This window comes from Marmota monax, unplaced genomic scaffold (genome assembly GCF_021218885.2).
Source record: "Marmota monax isolate L192 unplaced genomic scaffold, Marmota_monax_Labrador192_F-V1.1 WCK01_AAM20220418_F8-fsc00011, whole genome shotgun sequence".
Taxonomy (NCBI): Eukaryota; Metazoa; Chordata; class Mammalia; order Rodentia; family Sciuridae; genus Marmota; species Marmota monax.
In genome coordinates this window covers 15,843,049-15,869,912 of record NW_026693082.1, presented here as the reverse complement: position 1 = coordinate 15,869,912, position 26,864 = coordinate 15,843,049, and the positions used below count along the sequence as shown (strand labels likewise).

The window sequence follows — 26,864 nt, the reverse complement described above, 5'->3', positions numbered from 1 at the left end:
AATGAATACTGATAATTCACCATAATCACTGAATAAACTTCACTGTTCCTAAAAATAATTTATACAAACAAGACGAGAAAATCATTTCTAACTTAAATTTCTAAGTTGCAACACTGAACATAACTAAAATCAGACAAGTCAACATCAATTTCTGACTAAGACCTGAAAGATTGCAGGCAAACTGTTAGAACAATTTCCTAAGCCTTCATTTAAATTTCAAATTGCGTCCCAGAGACAAATCCACATGCTACATTATGTTTAGAGTCCAAAAAGGAAATCTTATTGCATTTATGACTCTGTATCCAGATGCCAATAACAAAATATAAGCACAGTATTAGATTCTAAAGGGAACAGATGCCTTTTTTTCTTACTGGTTCGTTATGAACAATACAATATACTACAGCATATGATGGCACTTTGAACATCTGTCTAACAAATGAGCCACACCTTTAACTGACAATAATACTTAGAAATAATACAAAAGGTGGATATAGTCATCTCTCTGGTACTTACTAGTGTTGGAGAATTCTGATCTGGCCAAAAAGATTCTGGAACAGGCCAATGACCTATAGGAACCCCAGTTTTAGGATTTGGTCTGACATATATGAGTTTGTGACAGCTATGCCAAGGCTGAGATCCAAAAGGCCTTGATATATCCGGCTGCCCGTCTGTACCAGAGATGTTAAGACAAAGAAAGCATATATCATTAGAGGGAAAAAAAAACCGAAAAATTAAATTATTCATTATTACTTAACTGTAAAATATCCTAAAATTCGTTCATTTCTGGATTTCCCTTTTTTTTTTTAATATGGCAGAATAGGATGACTGCTTAACATTTAAATTAGATTGCAATTCACTAGACATAAAATCTGTAAATTCCAAATACGAGTTCATCAGTTGAAAGAAGGTCCCATAGCATCCTCTGCTTGTCCATCAGAACAATACTTTATGAAACTCATCTGTTTAATGAATGAAGCCATTTCACCACCAAGCAACTAATTTGCCACCTTCATTTAGAGTCCCAAAACAGTGTCAAAACAAGTGCTAGGCACACAGAAAATATTGTTTAAGTATTGCTAGTTGAATATTCCTTATAAATCATTTTAAACTAAAGCCTAATAATATGCAAACTTAAATTCAAATCAACTGTCTTTAATCTAGAATAATTCTAGCAAAATTTTAATAATTCTCTTCAACAATACAGTAAACATTTACTTAGTTGCCTAAGCCAAGTATTAAAATAATTTTAAAATGAATATATTCTAACAATTTAATTTAAATTTAATTAAAACCAGACACAATCATATAACTTAAGTCATATACCTACAATCTTTCATCTCTGACCTTTCTCTTCTTCCATGATCACTCCAGTGCATCACCTCTATCAAGTGTCATTAATGTCTTTCTAATTCTTGAAGTTTCATACAATACATAAGGTTTCAGATATAAAATATCCAAATGGTTCTTTGACCTACTGACTATTGCAAATAGTTCACAATCACAGAAGCTAAGAATATAGCCAAGAGGGGCTGAGTTAAAAGAATCAAGCTTAATGGCAAAGGCTGGTTCTTCATTTTTGGACCCACAGAAACCATTAGGTTCTGATCAACTTAACCCTTCGAACAATAGTAGGAATTAAATATCGATAGTTGAACACTCTGATAATTAAGGAACATGCTAAAAACAAATAGAAAGAAACAATGATATAATAATATTAAAAAGCAAAACTAGAATTTGCTTATTAAAAAGGTGTTTGACTCTTACTAAAATTAAAGGCTATAAACAATAATTAATATAAAAAGGTAATCTACTGAACCACCCCTCAGTTTACCTTGACTTTCCTATTTCATATTCCCTTCTATCTTCTCAATACTTGGCCTTATTAATCTTAAGGCCAATACACAGCAATTTTTCTCTTCCAATAATTGATAAAGCAAGTTTAGAATGTCTATAAGAAAAGTGCAATCATACCTTCTACAGGGGAAGGATCTGGTCCTGCTTTTTCAAAGTTTATTACCACCCCACTTTGTACTTTCTGCACCAAGGACTCCAGACATTGATTAAGCATTCTTGGAGAACATACAGAGTATGAGCGGCCTGAGATTAAAAAAAATAATAAAAATAAATTAGGTAGACTAGTTGTAAGAATTCCTGCCTTTAGCGAGAACTATGGTGAGTGAGGTTTCTGATAATGCTAACAAAAAATTCAATGGTAAAGTTGACTTATTTCATAATCTTAAGGAAGAATGAACAAAAATTATTACTTCCAACCTCCCCAAAATCCCATGTTATGAGAATACATAGTTTTTTTTTTCCTTCTAATTATAGGTAGATTAAATATAAAATCTTGGTCTCAACAAACCACAGTGTGGTGGTTGGGGAACTATGCATCCTCTCTATGAGCACTATCTCCAATTATTATCCAATATAATTGGTCTTCAGTATACATATACACAAATAACATCTAGTAGTAAAAATTCCCCCCAAATATTATTCCCATTAACAAAGATTTATCCCTAAGACTGATGCAAAGTACATGGAAGATTCTAAATAACTGCTTATCTCGTCTACTGGCAGTTACTATATATTTTAAATATTGCACTTTAATATATAAATGGTAGCATGTACATTTCTGAACTTCATTTGGCTTATATACTTTAACATTACCAATCTTAAATTAATTCCCCTTTTGAACATTTTAATCTACAAAAAGCACTAAAATGCTAGCAATTAAAAAAAAACAACAATAATAATTTAGAGCTGGGGATATGACTCAATGGCACACGCTGGACTAGTATGTATAAGGCCCTGGGTTTGCTCCCCAGAATGGTCAAAAACCCCCAACCTTTCCCCAAAATATACTAGTGGGAATAATTTAAACAGATTTTCAGCACAAATATCTAGATCTTTGCAGTTTGATATTGTGGACAAGAGCTAGATGTGGCTATTTAAACTTGAAATATGGCTAGTCCAAAATGACTTGTACAGTAAGTATAAACTATACACTGATTTTGTAGACCTGGTGTGAAAAATGTAAATTTCATGTTGAAATAATATTTGGGATATACTGATTTAAACAAAATATCATTAACAATTTCACCTGCTACTTTTATCTTTAGTGTGGCTACTATGAAATTTATAACAACATATGAAAACTGAATTATATTTGTTATACAATGCTGATCCAGACCAACACTAAAAACCTTGATAGCTAAAAATCTTCAACCTACTACCTTACAATGTTATTTGTAATAAGCTTGACATGCAGTCTTATCAATAATTTCAGAACATAAGCTACATATATTTGACACATCAAAGTACCAATATTAACTTATTTTTTAATGTGATTTGTAAAGGTTGCTAAGAAAACATTAGGTAGTAGTGACTCAAATCCTCAAAGTTACCTTTACTTGGAAAATAAGTAGTATATCACAAACAATTCACCTGTATATAATAAATGTAATCAAAAAATACCTACCAATTACTGAACCTGAATGTGTCTAGCACTGTCTTGTTTTTTTTTTTAAAGAGAGAGATTTTTTTTTTAATATTTATATTTTTTTTAGTTTTCGGTGGACACAACATCTTTATTTTATTTTTATGCGGTGCTGAGGATCGAACCCAGTGCCTCTGCGCGAGCCACATCCCTAGCCCCTGTCTTAATTGTTTTGTCATGTAATTTATTTATTCCTAGCAACAACTCTATGGGCTATTTCTCCATCTTACAAATGAGAAAACAGACCACTTATTCAAGTTAGTACAGTGATACAGCCAAAATTCAAACCAGGGTATTGTAATACAAGTATTAGAAATTTATTCTGGAGAGTAACTAAGAACAGAGTAGGGACGAAGAGCAGGAGAAGAAGATTAACATTTAACAGGGATGAGAGGTGGGAGGGAAAGGGAGAGAGAAGGGAAATTGCATGGTAATGGAAGGAGACCCTCAGGGTTATACAGTGGAGGAGGTAGAGAGAGAGGAGGGGAGGGGAGGGGAGAGGTGGGGAGGGGGGAGGGTGGAGGATGGGAAAGGCAGCGGAGCACAACAGACACAAGTATGGCAATTTGTAAATCAATGGATGTGTAACTGATATGATTCTGCAATCTGTGTATGGGGTGAAGGTGGGAGTTCATAACCCACTTGAATCAAAGTGTGGAATATGATATGTCAAGAAATTTGTAATGTTTTGAACAACCCACAATAAAAAATTTAAAAAAAAAAAGATTGTTGGAATAATAAAAATTATAACATAAAAAAAAAAAAAGAAATTTATTCTGGGTATCTCTAAAACCCCTGCCTCTCCCCAGTGTACTCATCTAAATTTATGGCATAGTCATTCATCTCTAGTTGTTCAAGCCAACTGAATCATCTGGGAATCAATTCTTGATTCCTTCTTCCCTTGTTCTCATCCTTATTTGCATCTGTCTACTTCTTACCACCTCTAAGTCTAGCACTCAATTAAAGTAGTCACCTCTTGTCTCCCTGTTTCCATTCTTGCCACTCTACGGTGCATTCTCATCTAAAAGCTGAAGTAATGTATCAGAAATAGAAAGGTCTGCTTCCCTCTAATGGCTTCCCATCACACTAGGAAAATAAAAAATATTTTATTATGACCTAAAAGGCAATTCAATATTTTGTCCCTGCCTGTTACAGTTTGTATATGAGGTCCTCCTCCTCCCACAAAGCCTCTGTGTTAATGCAGAAATGTTCAGAGGTAAAATGATTAGATTGAGAGCTGTGACCTAATAGGTCTATCCTATTTGCATGGGCTGACAGGTAGAATCTATAGGCAGGTGGGTCACCCTGGAAGAGTTCATCTTCCTTGTGGCCCCTTTTCCTTCTCTCCCCAACACCCCATTCCCTTCCTCCCTCCCACTCTGCTTCCTGGAGAATATGAATGGAGCAGCACTCCTCTATCATGCCCTCCTACCATGAGGCCTGCCTCATCTTGGGCTCAGAGCAATGGAGTTGGCTCACTATAGACTGAACCTCTGAAACCATGAGCCAAAATAAACCTTTACTCCTTTAATTTGTCCTGGCAGGTATTTTGGTCACAGTGATAAAAAGTTGACTAACACACTGCTTCTCTCTAAACCTAGATATTATTCTCTACTTCTATATATGTTTTGGCCACATCAGCCTTCCCATTACTCCTACTTACACACAGCACATCTCTTCCCTTACTACTTCCTCTTTATAGATTTCCCTGAGGTTTAACTGAATCTTTCAAAGCTCTGCTCAAATGTCACTTCCTAACTACCTAAGAATACTCATTCTCTTGGGGCTAGGGTTGTGGCTCAGGGGTAGAGCACTCGCCTAGCATGCTTGAGGCACTGAGTTTGATCCTCAGCACCACATATATGCAAAATAAAGATATTGTGTCTACTTAAAACTAAAAAATAAATATAAAAAAAAAGAATACTCATTCTCAGTCTCAAGTTGCTCTCTACACCCAAATCCTTAATTTTTCCTCTTCATAGTAGGCGGCACCCCCCAAAATGCGATTTATTCATTTGACATGATTATTATCTGTTATAACCCAGTCCAAAGATATAAGTTTTCTGTCTATTGTTCTTAATGTATTTCCAGCATCTAGAACACTTATTAGGCACAAAGTAAGCACTCATGAAATTACCTGATAATACAAGAACAATGCATACAATGACAATTGCATATTTTTAAAAGCATAAACAAAAATATAATAACATACTAATTATTTTGGCAATATAGGTGAATTTTTCTAATTTTTCCTTAATAAACATGGATTATTCTTTAATGGGAAATATTAATGCTCACGCACTAATACAACCTTCCTCGCACTAAGTTAAAAAAAAAAAAACAACACAGGAATTGTTAGTATTGTTCACATATTTGTATAGTAAAATACCAATGGATATTCACTTTTTTGTTGTTACTACTTTTCTGGTGGCATTCTCTCCAAACCTCTCTTTAGTGAACATTCTTTCTTTTAAATTAAAAAAGAAAGATAAACATTATTCAGATATATGAAAAGGTGAGTGGCATTTGTGCAGTTTCCCATTACTGCTTGCAAGAGCATGAAAAGGGGCAAATGAACAAACACATGAGGAAGGATCCAGGAAGTATATTTAGGGAAAACTTCCAAATTTCTTGACTAAAATTTTGGGTCATTGAAAGATATTACCAAGGGTGACTTCGGAATCTTCTCCTCTGGAGATGTTCCTTTCAAAGAATAAACAAAATAACTTTAGTACATTACTGCCCAAAGGCAAGGATATCAACTACTACATGATTCTCAAGGTTCTTTTCAGACCCTTTCTGACTGTACCACTCACTTGATTTCACACTCTGAATATTCTTGATCATTGAAGAAAAAAGTTATAGTACATACAGTGCCATAACTTCATCATAATTCTAAGTTCAAACTAAGTAATTCATAGTAAGAAATTTCCAACCTGAGAATGTCTAAATTATATCCTTAAAGCCCTTTGCAATCTGTTAAATAAAAACCTTAGAGTTTAAAAAAGGGGGGGGGGTGGATTTTAACAAGTAGGTCAGTTCATAGCTGAAAACTAAAATTTCATGAATACAAATGTAGATCTCCAAAGAAACCATAGAGACTCTATCACTGAACAATGTTATACATGTATAGGAAATTGCTATCAGTGAATTTGTAAAATTTAGATGACAAGCTGTCCCTCAAAAAAATACACACATACATTTTTAAAAATTCTGTAAACTGTGAAGGCATTACAACAGTTCAGAGTATTCTATAAAATGGGAGCATTAACAGTATGAATAACAATTATCTCATCCACTTCTATGTATGTGTAGGGCTGTGCGTGTGTGTGTCTGTGTGTATGCGGCTAATCGTTTTTGCCTGAGAAATTTGCAGATTTATGAAATCCATAGAATTTTAGAACAAAGACATTTAAAATATTAATTAGAACTTGTATTTTCTCTGAACTTACTTAGCTAATCTCTCAGTAGAGCACTAATTGTGTCTAAAGACTTTGTTGGAGGTCCCTCTCATAGTTCAAATTTTAGTATCAAATTTCTTAGGTGAGAACTACAATGTTCCCTGAAAACAAAAACCCCATGTATTTCTTATTCATTACTTTAGCTCTGCTGGGCCGGGGTTGTGGCTCAGTGGTAGAACACTTGCCTAGCATGCATGAGGTACTTGGGTTCAATCCCGGGCACCACATAAAAAAATAAAAATAAAAAAATAAATTACTGCAGCTCTGAACCATGGAACAATAGCTGGCGCACAGTAGGCATTTGATATATATCTATATGAAATTAATCCACTTGTTAACCAATTTCACATTGTAGAACACCTGTGACTGTTATATAAGATCCTAATTTATGTGCAGTAAACATGGTGGCTACTTGACTTGATGAATAAGTGATAAAAAAGCTGGATAAAACCTCTTGCCCATTTCCTTTAACCTATCTAATCTCCTTACCTCTGAGAAAAACATCACTTAACCAGGCATATCCCATCAAATGGGTAATGAAATGCTTCTAAAAACATAGTTCACAGAAAATAATGCTTTATCATTTCAAAATCATTGACAATTTTTGTAGGTAGGAAAATTTAAGAACATCAAATATCAGAATTTTCTATATGGATAAAAAAATTACCATTCATTATGAGACCAACAGTAACCACAAGTATTCAAATCAAGATCACAGACCATCATTAATAATTGCAATTTAAAACCATACGTGTATTAATTCCTAATATTTAACTTGTTAAACAAAAACAAACATGGAATTTTTAAAACCTACATTTTAACTCTTCAGATAAACACTGCTTTAAGTCACTGAATTAGTACCAGCAAAAAACTTACCGCCTGTCACTTCACACATTGGTGTGATTGCAGAGTCATCCAAAGGCACACCTGTCAACTGCTCTGATTCTACTGACATGGTGCCAGGCAACCGCAACACTAATGCAAACAGTCTCTGATCCCAACGAAAAGGTTCCTTGGTCAGTTCACTTCCAGGCAAAGGGGAATTAAGAGGTAAGTGGAGCTGAAAATAATGGAGGGGGGAAGAAATCAGTTAAGACTTCCACACAGTATTTTTTTTTAAAGCCTTTTTAATAAAAAGCCATGTTATATTAAAACTCCACTGAATCTCTTATCATTCCAAAAACAAGCTTAAAAGTAAAAACTTATTCAGATATACCCAATATATTGCATGATATTGTTAGACTTCACTCTGAAGACCCAAATTGAAAAAACAGATTCTGTAATACTGTAATACACTTCAGATTAAATGCAACTAACTACCAGGGTCTAAACTGCTTCCAAATAAATCTTTAATCATTAAAAACAATCCAATGATAAATATTATTTGTGTGTGTGAGACGGGAGATGCGGGGTGGGGAGAAGGAGGGGGTGACATAACCTCCCAGGTCCATGTGAGTATTTTTTCTGTTATACCACAACAGCCTCAAACATCTCTACAGTTCTTTTTCTTTTTTTCAGAAGTAGAATCTTTTTTTAAAAGTCAGTATCTTTTAAATATATATATATAATATATAAATAATTTTTTTAAGAGAGAGAGAGAGAGAGAATTTTTTAATATTTATTTTTTAGTTATCGGTGGACACAACATCTTTGTATGTGGTGCTGAGGATCGAACCCGGGCCGCACGCATGCCAGGCGAGCACACTACCGCTTGAGCCACATCCCCAGCCCAATATCTTTTAAATATATATATTTTTAATTTTAAATATTATTATTTTATTTATTTTTATGTGGTGCTGAGGATCAACCCCAGTGCCTCACACATGCTAGGAAAGCACTCTACCATTGAGCTATTGCCCTAGCCCTCTACAGTTCTTAACAATTTTACATACGCTTTATTTTATACAGGAGATCCTCACCCCAAAGCATTTGCATAAAAGTAAATTTTTTCACAATTACATATTAAAGGTATTAAATATATCTAAGTAAATATAGAAGGATTTGAGGGTTTTCCTATTTTTTTCAATTTTTTATTTTAACTAGTTACACATGACATTAGAATGCACTTTGATACATCATAAATAATGGGAATAAAATTTCTCATTTTTCTGGTTGTACATGATATAGAATCACACCGGTCGTATTGTTATATATGTACATAGGGTAATAATGTCTGATTCAGTCTACTATCATCCTTCCTACCCCCACATAAACTTATTTTTCTATGTTTTTTAATAGATATTTTTCCCCCACTCTCACCAGACATAAAATGATTCTAATGGGCACCTTTATACCAACAGAGAAAGTATACCAACAAGATTCTTACATCAATCTTAGTATCCAGACAGTATATTTTTCATGTGATGTAATAAAAATTTCATAATATAAAGTTCTTAGGGAAGGAAAAATGAAAGGGAGAGAGGGAAGGAGAAGAAAACAAAAGGAAAGTGAGGGAAAAGCAAAAGGGAAAGAAAGTTGGAGTCAAAGCAAGCTCTTAGATCTAAACACCAGTTTTACAGTGAATTTGGGTAATACAGGATCAAGTTAATCACCACTACAACACAAAGTCAAATCCAGAATGTATAAAACATTCTAGGACAAAACACCTGATTTCTCCAAACAATCAATAGCATGAAAAAGCCAAAGGTATGGAGTAGGGAGGGTTAAAACTGTTACAGGGGAGGGGACAAAAAAGCAAAGATTAAAAATGTATATGTTGTTGGAATCATTAATAATTTTAAGTGTGCTAATTGTGCTTAGGAAAATGAAAATCCTTATCATAAGATATACTTTAAAAAAATCAAATCCAGAATCAATACACTTACTTTCTAAATATATTGGAGAATTTTTTTAATAGAACATACTTTTAAATTATTACTTCCAAAGTAATAGCCAGAGCTTGTACCAATTTATTAATAAAACAAGACAAAAACTCTTTCTTTACATCCTTCTTAAATTACATAGATTTCTGACCTTAATAAATTGGGGGTTTTAGACATTCTACACTGATTTAAGAGTCAAATTTCTTCACTAACTTACATCAAACCCTTAAAAAATCTGATTCTAGAAAGAGGTTGCTAGTGAAGCTGGGCTGTGCTGGCACCTCTCTCCCAAAGACTCATGCCAAGAGAATATGCTACAAGACTCCTTTATCAAGATCAGCCAAGATTCTGTGACCATGTAAAAGAATCATGTGCTCTTCCTCTGGCATTGGCCCTATTTGAGTCAGAAGTTAGAGGCAACAAGGAAGAAAAATGGACCAGGATGTTCTTTGAGGAAGGTTCCCCAACCTCAAAAGACTTTGTGACACAGCTCAGAACTCCAGACCCTTTTCACTGAACCTTCTCAGAAGACAAAGAGAAAGCACTGCTTAAGTTATCACCGTTTACTCCAGACCAACCACCTTTGAATTTGGGAAACACAGCTACTAAGTGTGTGGTCATTTTCTAAGGTCACAGAAACAAAGAAATCCAGTGGCACTAGCTAAAGAGGCTTTCAATTGTTAATGTAGTTGCTATGCGGAAATAATGGATACACGAAACTGGAGAATCCAGAAAATAAGAGGCACTGCACAGACCACATATACACAATTAATCATGAAGTGATGTGGATCTGCCACTCCTGGTGGGCCTATAAATATACAATCATTTGGACAACAATATTCAATGAAGTAATTAATTAGCCTTTGGCTGTATAGTGCTAAATCTAGAATGTATTTCAAGTAAAAAGAAAAGCCAACCAGGGTCACAAGAATACTTTCTTTTTACACATAGCTATTTTAATTTTATACTTGTCAAATATTTTTTCTATTATCTTCTCCCCTAACTCATAGCATCACCAATCTCTTACTACCAAAAGATGGTTGGAGTTAGAGAACATATTGGTAAAATAGGATGGAGTAATGGCAGGCAAACAGGAACTGAAAAAAATATGTAAATCTGAAGGAAAAATATTCTTCAGAAGCTGGAATTACTCTAAATCTAAAAATTTTAGCTGAAATTCTAACAGCTTAAAATCACAAAGTGGAAGAGCCTTCATGAACATATGGACTGCTAATCAAAGACAACTGCATATAAATCAAAAAGAATAAAATTAATCATTAGAAAAATGTGCAATAAAAATGAATAGATACTTCCTAAAGGTGAAAATTTTAAGAACACAGAGGAAATTCATATGGGCTATAACATGGAAAGATACTCAACTATACTGGTCATCAGGTAATGTAAATTATAAACAGCATTTGATACCATAAGATGAACAAAATTTTAAAATTTTGAAAACTCCAAGTGATGGTAAACTATAGAATAATGAAAACAATTCAACACTCCTGGTGGGCCTGTACATATACAATCATTTAAAGGACTATTTGAAATCATCAAATAGAGCTGAACATAAGCATACCTTGCCACAGGTAAATTTCCCAGAGAAACTCATTTTCACACACACAAAAAAAAGTCATAAAAAAGAATATTGCAGGACAGGGTTGTGGCTTAGTGGTAGAGTGTTTGCCTAGCATGTATGAGGCACTGGGTTCAATCCTCATTACCACATAAAAATAAAGTTATTATGTCCATCTACTGCTAAAAATATTTAAAAAAAGAAAAGAAACACTGGAGTGCACAGTCAATGGTAGAGCATGCACTTAACATGCACTAAGCCTTGAGTTCAATCCCCCATTCCACCAAATAATGAAACAGAACACCTTGACTACAGAATTATTTTGAAACAGAACAAAAAAATGAAAACAAGCTACAAGTCCAATAAGGGAATCAATATACAAACTATGGTCATTCGTAACACAGCTGAAATGAATAAACAATCACTAAGCTCCTTCATGGGTAGATCTCAACACAATTTTTGGGGGATAAATAACATATACACATAAAATAACATATACTATGTCCCCCCCCACCCCCCCCGCATCACTGCCCCTGTTCAGTTTCGTGTGATTTGTAACTTTATATAAATGAAACTACAGAGTATGACCTCTTTGATTATGGCTTCTTTCATCAATATTTTGGAGTGAAATTCATCCATAATATTGCATATAGCTATAGATCACTTGTTCTTATTGCATTATCATGTGTGAGAGAATAACCACAACCTATCCTTTTTGTTTGAGACTCATTTGGGTTGTTTGGGTATATTATGAATAGCATACTATTCATATTCATTTATATATATATATATATATATATATATACACACACACACACACACACACACACATATATATACATATATATACATATACATATACACACAAACCCACACACCTTGAATATACACACATATGTACACACCTTTATGGCAAAATATGCCTGCATTTACTGTTGGGTATGCACTTAGGAGTGTAACTGCTCTATCATAGGGTATAAACATAATTACTTTTAGTAGCTACTACCAAATGGTTTTCCCAAGTGGTTGTACACCCACCAGCAGTGTATGAAAGAACCATTTGCTAATTACCAACTTAGTACTAGCTGTCTTTCATCTTAGCCATTTTGGTGTGTGTGTGTGTGTGTACATATGTGTGTAGTAGTATCTCAGAAGGGTTTCAACTTCCCTGATACCTATGAAAGTTGATCACCTTTGCATACACTTACTGCCATTTCAATGTGTTCTTTTACAAGTGCCTATTAAAATGTTCTGCCTTTTTTTTTTCTTTTTGAGCTGCCTTTTTCTTACTGATTTGGAGAACTGTTAATGTATTGGAGGACTATTAATATATTCCAGATATCAGTCTCTTGTTAGATATAGGTACTTACAAACACCTTCTTCCACTCCGTGACCACTTTCATTACGTTAGTGCTATCTTTTGATATTTCACATTTAGCACCTTTTGTGTCCTAAATATCATAAAGGTACTCTCCACTTTTTTCTAAAAGCCCTATTATTTTTTTACTTAATTAACCCTAAAATACATGTGGAATTGAGTTTGGTATATGATAAGAGATGGGTGGAGATATGTTTTTCCCCAAATAGGAATCTAACTGACACAGCACCATTTATTAAAAAGATCGTCCTTTCTTTGCCACATTGCCACATCACCTCTTTCTTATGCTGGGTGACCATATGAGATTATTTCTGATTAAAAACAGTATGAAGGGGCTGGGATTGTGGCTCAGGGGTAGAGTGCTTGCCTAGCATGCGTGAGGCACTAGCATCCTCAGCACTACATAAAAATAAATAAATAAAATAAAATAAAATAAAGGTATTGTATATCCATCCACAACTAAAAAAAAATATTTAAAAAAACAGTATCAACTGGAAAAAAAGATGCAAAATGATATGAACTGAATAGCATCTCTAACACACTATTATAAGTAAGCAATATTTAGTGTTATTTTTCTATTTGTATAACATATACATGTAGTAAAGTAAGAAAATAAGGACCAGAAGACTACATATACCAAATTCACAACTGCTGTTTTTGGGAAAGAGAAGTGGGTGTTTTTAGTTTTTCAGGGGTTTTTTTGGGGGAAGGGAGGCCACAGGTCGGGGATTCAACCCAGGAGTTCTTTACCATTGAGCTATATCTCCAGCCCTTTTTGTTTTTTGTTTTGAGACGGGGCCTAAGTTGCTGAGGATGGCCTTGCAATCCTCCTGTCTCAGCCTCCTGAGCCACTGGGATTAGACATGTGCCACTGAGCCTGGCAGAAGTTTGTTCTTAAACACTGCATTATACAGTCTATTACTGAAAACACAATCTGCATTTTAAGAAACTGAATATTGACCTATTGATGTAAAATAATTTTATTAAATGGGAAGTACGAGATTTTATAATCACTTTCAGAAAAAAAGCGATAACTCAATTTCTGAACCAAAATAGTGATTTTAGGTCACTAAATTAATGTATCTTACAAATATTTTTGGTTCCTTGTTTTAAAGTGCAAAATTCTGTAGTTTTTCTCCCAGTTACTTTTTGGGTTTTGGGTTTTGGTTTTTTTTCCCTGTTCTTTGATAATGCTGAGGAATCAAACATGCTAGACAAGTACTCTACCACTCAGCAGTCCATCACACCAGGTACTCTTTTATCCAACAGAAAGGAACAGCAATATATTTGTCTTCATTCTTGCTTTCTCCTTCCAATTCTCAATACATGGATAATAACAACAAAAATAAACAATAATTATAGCTAGCATATTTTCAGCATCATCCTATATAAGCATCACATATATCATTTTAGAACAAATGAATGTGGTAGATACATTTGTGATCTCCATTTTAGAGATGAGATATAACATAAGATTATATGTTAGGAAACATTTGTAATCCCTGCTATATAATTAAATTTAGAACATCTAAGGAGGACTTTTAAAAACTGGATAAATCACATGTGATACAATAACGCAGTAATTTTCCCATAAACATGGCATTACTGGCCTTTATTAGGGTCTTCACTAAGATTATACTTGGCAAAGCTTAAGTCCAATGGACAAATAAGTGAAAAAAATTAGTTTATATTCACAAAGATTTTTTAACTTGAATACAATTTAAGTTTTCTACATTATTATTTTAAATAATTAATTTCAGAGATATTACCAATCCAGCTATTTTATGTAATTATCTTAGAAGCCCACAGAAAATAAAATGTAACTCCAATTTAAAGTTAGAAAGATCGTCTTATTTTTCCTTCTTTGAAGTCCTTACTACCCTTGCACTTGAATCCTTCCTGAACTTCTTATCAAAAAGATAAACAAAACTTATTTCTAACATTAATGTAAAAAATAAATGGTACATCAGGTTGGTCTATCATTAAGCATGCTCAAACTTTAAGAAAGCAGAATTTCCTCTTTATTTAATTATCTTATATTTGATGATGGTGCAGACCCTAATTATTTTCCTTTGCTAAAATTGGGCTAAAAGCTCAACTTTAATTATTTAGTTATTTGTGAAGTACCTACTATAAGCCTGACACTCTTTTAAGCTCTAATAAGGATATAACAAGTCAAATAAACAAGATTGAAAATAACATTTTAGCACTCACTTTAAGAAAAAAAACTATTCTAAAGTCTTAATTAACCAGGATTCTCATACATTAAACTGCAGTATATTATTTCAAAAAAAGTCAACAAATAGAAAAGACATCTTTAAATTCAGGAATTTAAATAGATGTCTGCTGGCATTCAAACTAATTGGCTCCTAGATGAGGATCACACCACGGTCCACCATGAGTTAAGGATTGATTGATAAGTACCAACACCTGAAGTTGAAGGAACCTATTCTGCCAAGTGGTTCTATTATTAAAGTAATCAAAATTATATATCCTCTCTTAATAGTACTTCCCACTTAAGGTTTAATGACCTATTTACTTAGCTGCCTAACCTCTGAGATCCCATTCCCACAGTCTATAGAAAGTACAAGAAAAAGAGGGGCAAAGTAAAAGAATATTAATCAGAGGGCTAGGGTTGTGGCTCACCGTAGAGCACTTGCCTAGTGTGAGGCACTGAGTTCAATCCTCAGCACCATATAAAAATAAATAAAATAAAGGTATTGTGTTCATCTACGACTAAAAAAAAAAAGAAAGGTAATCAGAGATCAACCACCTCTCCATGTCCTGCCAAGAACTGTGATCCCACCACCAACATATACATATATGGATAAAAACAATTTCCACAGAATATGAGGTCACAGAACCAAGTACTCCTATTTCCAAGAGCTATGGGTTTATTCTCTCCCTGTTTGTCGTCTAGCTCATCTGTATAGCCTGTGGATGTGCTAAATATGGAGAATACGAAGACATGAACTGTAAAACCTGCCTAACATCTGGAGTATAGGTTGAAGAAATAAACACTACACATGCTGGTACCACACTATTTCATCCAGTTCAATGGATAGTACTCATAATGAAAATTTATATGTAGACATACTCTCACTACAGCCCACATAGAACCTCAAATTCTTGCTTTATTAAAGAATACACAGAACTTGACCATATATAACTTCCTGTAATTTTTTTTACCACACACACCAAACCATAACTTTTCTTTATAGTTTACTTCACTTACCCAGTACAAATGAATCTGGCATAATGTACTTCACTTACCCAGTACAAATGAATCTGGCAAATGATCATTATAAAGGTACAAATTTTAATAGAAAAAGGTCTCATTATGTGAGACCTTTCTTAAAAAAATAAGAATGCAGACTGCAAATCAAGTTATAACTGGTTTTTTAGTGAAGATAACACACTAAACATTGTAATTCCCTACCTTCAAGAAAATATAAGTAAATAATTATAATGTGTACAACATCAAAAATATGCATAAAGTACAGAGAAATAAATTATTATCCAGAGAAGGAAACTGGGAAGGCTTCCTAGAGGAAGTAGCATTGGGGCAAGTTTGAAGAGTAAAAGTTTACTGAGAAATCTAGAATGCCATGTAGTTTGGTGGGGAATGCAGAGTAGATATTACAATCAAAGACACAGGAGATGCAAAAAATAAAAAACGAATACTAGAATAAAACCTCAACTTCAGTTTTGCTAGAGCATAAAAAGCAGAGGAGAGAGATTAAAGACTAACAGAAAGGCTTGAAGCCTTTATAAATAGGTAGAATTTTAATTCAGGGAGATGGAGAAACAGTGGTCAGAGAGCACACGAGAGCAAAGAAACAGAAGGACTCAGGAAATCAGCAGCCCAGACTTGGGTCGAGCTTAGAGAAAATATGAAAAAAGGACAGAATTTTTCTTCATCTAGTCATTTCTTAGTCCTCTCTCACCATTAAAACAAGTCTTAATGGTCTTTTTTGGGTCTTAATGGTCTTTTTTAGATCAAAGTGGTCAACAGCACAGTGAAGCATGCTGGGCTCATTTTCACCCCTGTGGAAACCAGCCACCACATGAAAAAGCCTGAACTGGACTACTGGATGGAGAGAAGTCACAGACAAGAGTAGCAAGGTACCCTCAACCAAGTCAGGTATACAAAGGAGAACAACTTGTTTGTTCCAGATCCAACTAAGCCTTCAGCTGAAGGTAGCCAAACCACACAATCTTAAGAAATAATGAACTGTTTTAAGCCACTAAGTTTTGGGATGATTTGTTATATAGCAATTAGTAACTAAAGGTGATATTAAACCTAGTGGATACTTTCAGATTTAGCATCCAAGCAGCATTCAAACCTACTTGCCACACTTTTGAAGCATATTTCTTTGGCTTTCACACTCAAGTTTTCCTCGTCTTCTCTATTTGTGCGGTTCCTGTCTTTTACCCTCTCTCCCAAACCAGACTTGACCTCTAATACCTAGGTGTTAAGTGCTGTAGATTCTCAAGGCTCAATCTTAGGCCTTGGCCAACTTATACTCTGAACCCTCAACCCACCTAGTCACAGCTTCAATTGCTTTTATATTAAATAATTTTCAAAAATTGTACATAACTCATCTCATAACTCATTGTACTTAACTATTCTTACTTGGCACTCATTCTTGAATGGCTCAAGGGTACCTCAAAAACTACACATTCAAAACCAAACTCATGATTTTCTTCCATCCAAAATAGTCCTCCAAAACTCTCTAGGCTCAATAAATGGCATCACTATCATCCAGTTTTGCAGACACCATCTCTCTGTTCTTTAAACCACGAGTGCAATGTCAAATTCTACTGATTTAACTTCCTAAATGTCTCATGAAATTGTTGCATCTTTCCATCTTGTATACTAGCACCAACCTTCTTATTCAAGCTAATTGATAAAACTAATGATAATAATGCCTACCTGGTGTTCCAACATCTACTTCTGTCTCCTCGTCTGCCACCCCCTACCTCTAAATAAAATCCTCAGTGGCTTCCCTATTGCTTTCATAATAATAATATCACTATCAGGATGGTCTCAAAGTCCTTTATACAGTCAAGCCCAATATTCTTTTCTGTTTTGTATTATGATCCCTTTTTTTTTTTTTTGTTCTCCAAGCCACATTAGCCTTGTTTTAGTTCCTCATTCACAAAACACTCCTTTCAAACAACAAGCCTTTGTAAAACAACAAAAAAAACAAATAACCCAATCAACAAATAGGCCAAGGACCTGAACAGACACTTCGCAGAAGAGGATATACAATCAATTAACAAATACACGGGGAAAAAATGCTCACCATTGCTAGCAATCCGAGAAATGCAAATTAAATCTACTCTAAGATACCATCTCACTCCAGTAAGAACCGCAGCCAAACAACAAGAAGTGCTAGCAAGGATGGGGGGCGGGGGCATTGCTGGTGGGGCTGCAAATTGGTGCAGCCAATTTGGAGGGCAGTACGGAGATTCCTTGGAAAGTTGGGAATGGAACCACCATTTGACCCAGCTATTCCCCTTCTTGGACTATACCCAAAAGACCTAAAAAGAACATACTACAGGGACACAGCTACATCAATGTTCATAGCAGCACAATTCACAATAGCTAGACTGTGGAACCAACCTAGATGGCCTTCAATAGATGAATGGATAAAAAAAATGTGGCATTTATACACAATGGAATATTACTCAGCACTAAAAAATAACAAGATCATGGCATTTGCAGGGAAATGGATGGCATTAGAGCAGATTATGCTAAGTGAAGTTAGCCAATCCCTAAAAAACAAATGCCGAATGTCTTTTCTGATATAAGGGGGGTGACTCAAAACAGAGTAGGGAGGAAGAGCATGAGAAGAAAATTACCACTAAACAGGGAAGAGAGGTGGGAGGGAATGGGAGGGAGAAGGGGAATTGCACGGAAGATGGAAGGAGACCCTCATCGTTATACAAAATACATATATGATCGTGTGAGAGGGAAGAAAAAAGAGAGAGAGAGAAATGTGTATTGGGTAGAAATGTAGATTGGGTAGAGAGAGGTGATGGGAGGGGAGGGGAGGGGGGATAGGGAGGGCAGCAGAATACAACAGACACTAGTATTGCTGTATGTATATACGTGGCTGTATAACCAATATGATCCTGCAATCTGTACACGTGGAAAAATGAGAATTCATACCCCATTTGAATCAAATGTATGCTATGTCTAGATCATTGTATTGTCTCGAGCAACTAATTAAAAAAAAAAGGCCTTTGTATATGCTAGCCCTTCTGTATGACCTTACTTTGTACTATTATGGTAGTAAATTCTGCACTCTTCAGATCTTAATCTTCCATGATCTCATGGAAAATAAATAAATGAATATGCATGTACAGACGCACACAGCCTTATATACATTAAAAGATGCACAAAGAAGTATTTATGTATAAAATGATTTGTCTCAATGTGTTTTAAAATATTCCCCAAAACAGGATGCATAGGGGTGACAGGCAGACTGATCAAATAAGACCAGCAAAATATGGATAGTGAAACTGGGTAAGGGTTCTTGAGATTAATTTTTATTTTCTCCACATCTATGTATGTTTGAAAGTTTCCAAAATAAAATTTTTTAAAAATTTGGACATATATGAGTAATCAACACAATAACTGAAAATGTAACCAAAATCTCTGGAAAGAAAATGGGAAAAGCGAGGTAAGCCTGCTTTTATTACTACCCTTCTTGTAAAACTTATTAGCCCAAAGTTTCCATTAATTAAAATATTTAAAACTTTTAAATAGAATATAAAATTTCACCACCATGAGGTAATAAGCAAATAAGTCAGCTGGAGTAATAAAACTAATAAAACTAAATGACTCCACACCTATGTCAAAACATACATTACAGCTACTCCTCTACCTGAAAACTGGCAAATTTCTACTGTCAGTAATTTTTAGGTCCATCCTGATTTCAAAAAGAGGGCAGGGAATGAGTGAATACTGCTTTACAAGTATTATTGGGAAGATGAGTGAAGATAAGGTAAACTTGCCACAAAGACATTAATCTATTTGTCCAAGTTAATTTGGGTTCTGGAAGAAACGAATTTAAACACTTATTCTTTTCGCTTTCCTACATGCCTGTTAAATATATGGATTTCCATCTAACATTTACCCTTTGCTTACTAAATACATTTTCTGCTTGATTTTATGGTAAACAATCCAAGATTGCTGCTTTTTGGGTTCCTATGACTGTTTACTCAATTACCACTTTGTCTATCAGTTTACTCATCTACAAAATATATTAACAGGGTTCTCACATATATTTATAAAATGTATATAAACAATATAAAACAAAGTTGGTTTAACATTCAAAAATTAAAGTTATCTACCCTATTAATAGGACTTAAAAAGAAAAATTATGGTTCTCTCAATACATGCATAAAAAAACTTGAGAAAAAAATACCCATTCAACATTTAAACAACAAAACAAAGGAGGCTTCCTCACCTCCCGAAAATAATTTTATTTATGAAAATCTAAGTTAACATCACTCTTAACTGATAAAAGGCTAAATGCTTCACTCCCCACTCCATTTCTGAAGATCAAGAAAAAAATGTCCTTCTCACCATTTCCACTAGTATATTAAGGCAACAAAAATAATGAAACCACAGACAGATATTAGGAGGAAATAAAACTATATTCAGACATGATTATATGTATAAAAAATTCTAAGGAATCTAGAAAAAGGAACTAGATAAATAAATTTAAGAAAGTCACAGGGTACTAGGGTCAAAAAACACATAAACTCTTATAATATACATAACAATAATCAGAAATTGAAATAAAACATCCAATTTATAATATATACAAAACCTACATAATGAAAACTACAAATATTGAGACATAGAAAAACTGAGATGCAATGCTCATCTATCAAAATAACAATTATAAAGTGTCAATTTATTATTTTAATAGATTATAATCAAAATTGCAGTAGACTCTTATAAAAATTAACAAACCTGACTTTTAAATTTAAATTCCAAGGATCTAGAGAGTAGACAAAACAATTTTGCAAAAAGAAAAACAAAAATTGGAGACATTAACTGATTTCAAGATTGACAAAAATAAAATCCTATGTTCCAGCCTTGATTAATGCAGATCAGAGCCTCTGGTTAGTCCCTTGCTCATACACTTCTGACTAAACCTAGGCATCCCACTTATAACCCTTCCCTAATGACACTAGTGTTATCTTCAAAGTTAAGTCTTTTTGAAGTCCTACATGAAGAATTAGGTGTCTCTCGTCTCTGTACAGTGATAGAAAATAATTACTTCTGTGACATCCCTTGAGTATTTATTGTCTCATTTAATTGTAATAATCATTATTATTATCATCCCCATCTTAAAAATGAAGACACTAAAACTTAGAACAAATGAGAATAAGGTTTTCCTCTAGTTGCAAAGTCAGGAATCTTTCAACATAAACACTTTCTTTAACCAGTACATTTTAAATACTTATCTTAAATTTAAATTGGATATGAACATGAAGTCATGACATATTTTCTCTTTTAGAAAAAAAATATAAATATATCCTAGCTATGTCCAATAAAAAGGTCTGGAAACAATGACCAACTCAACAGAAATGATCAAATTACAACCTAAAGCCCAGATTAGCTTTTCCATATACCATTTGCTGACACATGGAACCTGAGCTGATTCTAGATCTGGGGCAAAAATGTATGAGATAAGCTTAGAACAAGCTGTCATGCTAAAAAGAAAAAAGCTTTTTAAAGTTTAATTTCTTTGTCATTATTCTTTAATCTCAGAAACTGATAGCTGACCCTCCAAATCTAATCTTTCTTTCTTCCTCCCCAAACTCCCAAATTTTAATTTGGCCCCATAGTAACCCCCACACAGAGATTAGTTTCCACTCTACCTTGCAATTAAGTGTGGTCAAATTCTAGTTGATAGAATCTGAGAGGAACTGTCATGTGGAAGTTTTAGGTCAGGGTCATATTAAGAAGCTGCCTACCCTCTACATTCTTCACTCCTTTCCACAAACTGAAAGTCAGTTGCAGAATGTTCTATAAAACCACCATCAATCATTCAAATAAAAGCAAAGACTGATGAAAAATAAAGTACCTGGGACCCTAAACAATGGCTTGGAGCAGAACCACCCTATTTTCCCTACTACTAACCAGTTCTCTTTGAAGTGAAAGAAAAAGCTTTTTATCTGTTTAAGCCACTAATATTTTTGCCCCAATTACAATAACTGAACCAATAGCCTAAAAAAATTACCTTGCCAGAAGCTTTCCAAAATCCTTGGAAGATTCAAATAGATGCTTGTCAATATGTTTTTCTTTGCTACAAAAAATGCGTACTTTGAAAGAGGGCACTGTGTTGTTAAGGGCAGGGCTGCACACACATTCTTTCAAACTAATGCTAAATGCTTTTGTGATTTAATAAATAGAAAGCTGGCATCTCTAGTCTCAAGTCCCACTCTACTCCCAATTACTCTGATTTACTTGGATAATATACACGGGAAGAAAAGCTTCAAAGAAAGTTTTTAGTGTTTTCGGTGAAACAATATTTTCTTAAATCTTATTACTCAAATATAATACAGTCCCTGGTCCTACTCACAATGTAACAAATAAAAAGAAGACTAGTATAAGTAGTATTAGGCCCTTATAGATTCATTTTGGTTTCCTCCTTCAGAAACACACAGGAATGATTTGATTCAAGATGGAGTCCCTCAACTTTCTTTCTCTAAGGTTTAACCCTTTGATAATTCTAATCCTCAGCACTTTCTCTAATAATTTCCAAGAACAATTCAAAATTCAAGTACATTCAACCTGAGATGATCTGGTCAAGGGCAGGTATATGAAAGAATAATGTTGTATAAAACCACCATCCTAGAATTTGCTGCACTTTGTTACAGTACTTCACACACTCCAAATATGTCTTATTTTAATAGATGGGCTGAGGGCTAGGGATGTAGCTCAATGGTAGAGCACTTGTGTAGCCTGCATAGTACTCTGGATTCCGTTCCTAGCAAGAAAAACAGATATACTAAATGCCATAGAATTGTTCAAAACCGATTAATTTTGTTATGTCAATTTCACTCCAATTTAAAAAAATATACAAACCTTAGGAAAATGTTAAGGAAAACTCCCAGAAAAAAACAAAGACATAAGGAGAAAAAAAAAAAAAAAGATCTAAAAAAGTAAGAAGAATAAGGAATCAATTGGGAAGTCTGATATCCAGAAGAAAAGGGCACAGGAGAAAGGAAAATTTTGAAATAATAACATTTCTGAAACTTAAACACATAAGTTTCCTAATTGAAAACGCTTTCCAGGAGTCCAGCACAGCAAATGAAGACATACCTATACCAAAGATCAAGATCATCACTGGTTAAAAAAAAATTCTAAAAATTTCAAGACAAAACAAAAACAAAACAAACAAACAAAAACACAACCCTACAGATCACAATAGAAAGAAATTATTTTATGTATGTTTTGCAGTGTTAAGTATCAAAGTCAGGGCTTTACACATTCTAGGCAAAAACCTTTTCTTTCTTTCTCTTTCTCTATTTATTTCTATGTGGTGCTGAGGATTGAACCCAGTGCCTCATACATGCAAGGCAAGTGCTGTACCATTGAGGCACAATCCCAGCCCCAGGCAAAAATTCTATCACTGAGCTATACTCCACAACTCCCAACCCCCAACCCCCAACCCTTTCAATGGACTTTTTACAGCAACATGGGAAGTTATAAGTCAACTGAACAATGTCTGTCTTCCAAACTCTTAATGGAAACCATTGCCCAAATTAGGAATCCCAACTAACAATAAACAAGTATCAGCCAAGCATAAGGTTAGAACTGATACTAGCAGCCCAAGGTCTTAATTCACTCCCATGAACTCTCTCAGGAAGAAGCTACTAGAGAATGTGATGAAAATATGCCATCAAAAGGAGGGGGAAAAAATCATGAAAAGATGATAACATGATGTCTAGAAACACAAAAGACCCAATAGAATATAGAGATGTAAAAGGAATTCCCATGATTATTTGAAGACAATTCCTACGAAAACTACTTACCATCTAGAGAACATCTCTACATCTAGAGAACAACCCTACAGACAAGGACTCCACAAGAGATGATATCCAAGAAAATAAAAAAGATAATGAGGCAGATAAATTACCTTATAAGTCTGTCTAACCCTACAGGGAGGCATTTTATTATTCCAGGGAAAAGTATGGGTATGAATACTTATTTTTTCTTAGGAAATGAATTACAATGGGAAAATGGGCAAAAAAAAAAAGTGTAAGAAAGCCAGTTCCTCATATCATACAGTAGAAAATCAATAATACTTGCAAAAGAGAATGTAAGGAATATAAGCATGATTTCTGGAAACAGGAACTCGAATGCCTAAAGCCAAAAGGAGGAACTATTGGTGGTGAGGAATAGTTAAGTATCTACTTCTCATGTTAAGTTGGGTGTGACCATGCCAAGCATACATTCTACCACAGGTACTTATGTAGACCGTAAATATTATAATCTTAATAGCCTCTCCCCCTTCTCTTTCAAGAATGTCAATTTTAGAAGATCAAATTATATGACCATTCTATCTATTTATAAGCCTAAGAGTGTATTTATTTTTTTAATTATTTGCACAAATTACTTTGACTAAAAAATTATAATTTAAAAAAGGAAATGTATTCAAAATATATCAGGGCCAGGCGTGGTAGTGCATGCCTGTAATTCCAGTGGCTTGGGAGGCTGCAGCAGGAGGATCGTGAGTTCAAAGCCAGCCTCAGCAAAAGCAAAGCGCTAAGCAACTCAGTCTCTAAGTTAAAAAATACAAAAAATAGGACTGGGATGTGGCTCAGTGGTCAAATGCCCAAGTTCAACCTTCAGTAACCTCCCCCGCAAAATTATATATTTCATACACACACACACACACACACACACACACACACACAGTAAAAGCAACAGGATTAAGTAACATATGAATCTGGCTCAGAAGTTGAGAATGATGGCTAAGGCATCTAAACATTCATTCTCAAGAAGTAGAGAGTAAAGATTACAAGTTCAGCTTTGGATATGTCAAGTTTTAGGTACTTCTAAACATCCGAGATGAAGTAACCAGTAGATAGTTGGCTAGACTAAAATGAAGGAAAAAGCTGTAGGCTTGTTAATTATCAGCTCATGGGTTATAAATAAAGACTTGAGTATATGACAGTACTCAAGTTACAACAGATTGTAGCCAAGAGCAAAAGCCTGAAAAACATCTAAATCATTTTAATTTTTTTTAACTTTTAAATACATTTCTTAATATTCAAATATATGTAAATTTGATGGTTGCAAACTAATTGGACATTACACATACCACTTGGACATTCCAGAAGATGTCACTTATTCACTTTCCATTCCACAAATATTTATAAAAGGCCTCTCTACACCCAGCAATTCAAAGAGGCACAAGAAGTAGACCGTGCTCCCCAGAGTTTTATTTGAATTATGTTACCTGTAAGTAAACAGGTAACATAATTCAAATAAAAACCGTGGTAACGAAGAACTAAATCCTAGAAGTACAGAGTAATCAGTAGAACTAAGTGTCTAAATGCTTCACAGAAAGTACCACTTGACCACTATTCTCAATAAATAAATGAGTAGGTATAGAAGATAGAAAGAAGATGAGAAATAAAAAACATCCCAGAATTAAGGAATAGGCATGGAAAATAAGATGTCCTCAAGGAACAATAGTGAGAGTTCATTGTTTGTAAAGCACTTAGAAGCAATAGAAAGTTAATAAACCACAAACAATTGAAATTAAATCATAAGGCATTTTATGTCCTATCATGGAGAACAGATATCCCAAAGTTAAGAAAAAAGAAGAGGAAGAATGCCTAAATAGAATCAAAATTCAATTAGAAAGATTAAGGACTAGCAAAATAAACCTTATGAATCTGTTTAATATTGATAGATAAATGAAGCCATGGGAATATATGAAACCACCAAAGAGTATATCAGTAAAAAGGAGAGAAAAATCTAAGATTAAGCAGCAACATTTAGGGACAGCCAAACAAACTGAGGTCAACAATGGGTATTAAAACAGAACTGAAAGCCACAGGAAAGCTGGAAGAGTATAAACACAGAAGTTGAGAGAAGCTTTAACAAAGAATGCTCAAAACATCATGAAAAACAAATTAAAAAGCAAATTTGAATTTAAAAGATGAAATTATTTGTTAAGAAAGGTAGAATGAGAAGACAGGTTGTAATAGAGTAAGGAATAAAAAGGAGGCACGAAAGTCAAGATGCTATCAAAAATAATTTCTAAATTTATTGCAAAAGAAAATAAGGAAAATAGTCACTAGAGAAGGAAAGAAGGCATTGCAAGAGTAGATATGAGTTTTTCTATTTGTTTCATTTCATTTCTTTAGAGTGGTTGATGCAGGAAGGAAGTAATATAGCCATCACCACTGTCTATCCAGAACATTCTCATTTGCTGAAAAGGAAACCCCAAATTTATGAGAAGCTTCCCCTTACTCTAAGCCACAGGCAACCATATATTTCTGTTAACTCTGGATTTCTCTTTCTGTACAATTCATATAAATGGAATCCTGCGGTTAAATGGTACTTTGTTTCTAGCTTATTTCACTTAGCGTGTTTTCAATAGTTATTCATGCTATGGAAAGTTTCAGAATTGTATTCCTTTTTAAAGGGCTGAATAACAGTTCACCGAATAGATATGTCACATTTTATTTATCCATCAGCTGATGGACCCTTGGATTATGTCCACCCACTAACAATTATCAATAATGCTATTATATTCATTTATAGGTTTATAAGCTTTTGGTTTTGATTTTTCAGGTATATTCAAGAGAGAGAGCTATTGGGCCACAGAATGTCTACCTTTGAGAAACTGCTAAATTGCTTTTCTAACACAGTTCCAACACACATTCTCATTAGTAATATATGAGGGTTCTAATTTCTCTACATTCCCATCAGCATAAGCCTTTTAAATTATACCTATTATAGCAGGTATGGTATGGTATCTATAAATGTAACTGTGATTTGCATTTTCCTCATAACTAATGATGGTGAACATCTTTTCATTTGCTTATTGAATAATTGTATATCTTCTTGGAAAATGTTTTA

The 26,864-nt window shown here is 34.1% G+C and overlaps 1 protein-coding gene across 2 annotated transcripts in view; it reads right to left on the bottom strand.

Moving 5' to 3' along the window:
* The window catches only part of Ints6 (integrator complex subunit 6), an 87,807-nt gene that overhangs the window by 19,951 nt on the left and 40,992 nt on the right, over positions 1-26,864 (bottom strand). For both annotated transcript variants that reach the window (XM_046454074.2, XM_058582553.1), the window contains 3 exons: positions 7,834-8,017; positions 1,972-2,097; positions 514-668 (listed from right to left, as the gene is read on the bottom strand). In XM_046454074.2, coding sequence (XP_046310030.1) covers positions 514-668; positions 1,972-2,097; positions 7,834-8,017 — 465 coding nt within the window. The remainder of the gene's footprint in view (positions 1-513; positions 669-1,971; positions 2,098-7,833; positions 8,018-26,864) is intronic.